The 3,090-nt window shown below is 48.6% G+C and overlaps 1 protein-coding gene across 1 annotated transcript; it reads right to left on the bottom strand.

The window, feature by feature from the left end:
- Positions 1-548: 548 nt before the first annotated feature.
- Positions 549-2,759, bottom strand: PIGZ (phosphatidylinositol glycan anchor biosynthesis class Z). Its single transcript, XM_035544907.1, has 2 exons — positions 2,642-2,759; positions 549-2,110 (listed from the first exon to the last, which is right to left on the bottom strand). The coding sequence occupies exons 1-2, from the start codon at positions 2,757-2,759 to the stop codon at positions 549-551; spliced, it is 1,680 nt and encodes a 559-aa protein (XP_035400800.1).
- Positions 2,760-3,090: the final 331 nt, after the last annotated feature.

The raw sequence follows: 3,090 nt of genomic DNA, 5'->3' as shown, positions 1-3,090 counted from the left end.
GCATCTTCTGAGTTCTAAATCAGATTCTGTTAGATCAATACTGGGGATTTTTCAAGACAGAACCACCTAAGAGCACCTCAGACAATAATATCATGATGCTGATGCCTATATTGTGACTGCAGTCTGGTCTAATGAGAGTGAGGAGGTTCTGCCTTGTCCAGTAACCTCTCTCCAGCAGCAGCAGCGTTAATGTCTGTTACCAGTAACACAGTCCACAAGCCCTCTATCTGAGTCTGTAAGAACTTTTAAAGAATATCTCACCTGAAAAGAGCTAAGCTTGAATCACAGTTTTTGTGGACTCTGAGTTCACCCTCTCTCATGAGGAAAATTACACAAGTTCTTAAGAAACACCACAGGGACTGAATGACTCGCATCTAGCGAGAGCTGGCTATCCTGAGGAGTGTACGAGCATGAAGAAATGGAATGAAGAGAATCAGGAAGCTCATGGTCACTGCCCATACTGAGCATGGGACTGTGACGAGGAGGGTCTGACAGCACATTTGTGCAGAGTCAAAGTGCAGTGAAAAACTATCACATTGTTCTAACATCTAAGGGCTTTGATGATCTCTGCCTAGCTGAAGGATGTATAGTCCTAGCTGACTTCTCCAATTTTCACTGAAGAGGAAGGATATTTTTGGTGGGTCTTCCATTGATAAGTGTGGAAAGATCAAAGTCTCATTCTTGAGCAAGACACCACACTTTGTAATTGTGGCTCTGACTGTTCCAGGGATTATAACAAAAAAATGGCAGTCATTGCAGGTAAAATTCTTTGCTTGCTGCCCTACTGTTTGGCAGAGGGTTTCTTCTTCAGATCCAGCCATATCAATTACTTCTATATGTGTGTCCTTTTTTTTGATATTAAGCAGAGACCTAGGAGGCATGTAGGTGTGAGCAAAGAGTAGAGTATAATGTCTTGTATGGTTTGAGGACCCTGGAGAATGCATGAGATGTTCCAGTTGAAACAAACATGGTATCAGTCCCCCCTGGTGTAGCCACCCAAACACCAAAGCCCCAAGAATGTTGAAAATAATAATGACAGGTTTCCACTTCATAGCTCTATTCTGTGATGTGCTGAACAGGACTAATGGCAAGATGAGAGGAATGAGAAAACGAGGTTCTTGGTGACTGAACAGGGAGAGGAATGCCAAAGGAACAAAATAAAACAGCAGTAATTTTGGATGGCCCTTGGAATGCACAAATACCCTAGGTGACCCACGGTAGTATGATTTGACCCACAGTAATTGATAGATGTATTTCTTTAGCATTTTTAAACCAGCACCAACGGCCAGAATATGTAAGATCCCAAAGAGCATTATTCCATTGACTGTAAAATGCGTAACTCGTGGGTGACTTCCATGCTGCGCAAGATTATGAGGATTGAGATTATAGCTGAGAAAATTTAAAGGGGTTACTACCATTTTGTGATTCAATTGAGCTATTACATGAAATAGGCTGCTCTTTTTAATGCTGTAAAAGTTGTCTAAGCCCACGGAGGTAAAATATAAGGTGTCAGCTGTTATGAAAACAATGGCAGTAAAACATGCACATGTGATTAGCTTCAATAAGGGGTTTACGATAGTTTTAATGCTCTTTTGGGAGTCAACATTTAAACCTGCCCAGTAAAGCAGGGGCATTAGTGCAAATGCCAAAAAGGTTGGCCTATTGAAAAACCCAGCAGTTGTTACAATACCTATGAGAGGGCTGCTTGTAGGCTTTACTGAGCTGCTGTCAGATTTGTTGGAGGAAACCAATACCAAGAGAAGAGCAAAGAGAAGTCCTTCAAGCGTGTTGGTAAATGTTCTTGTGTAAAATACCAGAGTGACATACGATCCAGCCAGAAGTACCAGCGCTTTCCATGGATCTGCTTCCCAGGAAGGAGCTAATCGATACACGCTATAGTCAAGTACAAAAGAAAAGATTGTAAAGAGAAGGCGAGGTGATACAAGAAGGGTGTAGCTGTTGATGCAACTTGAACATATGTTCAGCTGCTGCAAAGACTTGACCACCCAGTAGGTAACTCCAGATGTCATTAATGGGAAAACAACTGTTCTGCAAGGAGAGCTGGAAAGGAACTCCCAAGGGTAATAGACCTGTAGGTTTAAAATATCTCCTACAAAGGAAGAAAGAAAGAAAAAACAAACATACATAATATATTTTATTCAGTAATTTGGCACTAGAGATACAACTTAGTGTAAAAGGCATCACGATGCAGTGCAGTCCCTAAATCTTTGGGACTACTATCAACCATGATTTTTTTAGGATCACACCGTTAATTTTAACCAAGTTTCGGGGACAGAAGCACATCTCTTAGGGCAGCACGGCTCCGGCCAGCGCTTACTTGGCAGCAGCTACCACAGAAACCAGACCAGGGGCGGCCGCCGGGCTCCCCGCTGCCTGCAGGGGCGGCGCAGCAGAGGGGCACCCGAAGCAGGGCCGGCAGCTCCCCGCCTCACCTGCCGCCTTAGTGCCCCTCGGCCCGGGACCATGCCCGGGACCACCGCCGGGGCAGCGCCCACGAGCGGCGGCGGGGCCCCCTCACGTCCCGACGCCCCGCGGCTGCCGCCAGCACCTCCCTCCCTTCCTTCCCCCGGGGCCGCCGCCGCCGCCGCCGCCGCCGCCCCCCCCCCCCGGGCCGCCTTACCTGCCATGACTTCGGGTGACTGGAAGAACTCGTCGGGGTGCAGGTAACCGGCCTGTGGCAGCAGGCACCAGCCCGCCCGCAACGCCGCCAGCAGCGCCCACAGCCTCCGCGCCGCCATCTCGCGACCGGCCCGGCCCGCCGGAGGCCCCGCCGCGCCGCCAGAGGGCGCTCGCCCTCGGCATCGTTATGGCGGAGCGGCCGGGCGTGCAGGCGCGGGGCGCTGAAGGGAGACCACAATATGGCCGCTGCTGAGGGAGGGGGGTCAAAGGGAGGTGTCTCCACCAGGTGGATGTATTCTGTGAGAAACACTCTGTAGTCAATAGCATAGGCTCAGGCGAGGATTTCAGTGAAGTAGCAACTTTATTCGCGATTGCAATTGCGGGCGTCCCACAAGCAAGAGCGCACCTACTAGTTCCATAACACAGTTTATATACTTTTTCGATGACCAG

The sequence above is a fragment of the Cygnus atratus genome, chromosome 9 (genome assembly GCF_013377495.2).
Source record: "Cygnus atratus isolate AKBS03 ecotype Queensland, Australia chromosome 9, CAtr_DNAZoo_HiC_assembly, whole genome shotgun sequence".
NCBI lineage: Eukaryota > Metazoa > Chordata > Aves > Anseriformes > Anatidae > Cygnus > Cygnus atratus.
This window is presented reverse-complemented; position numbering and strand designations above follow the sequence as displayed.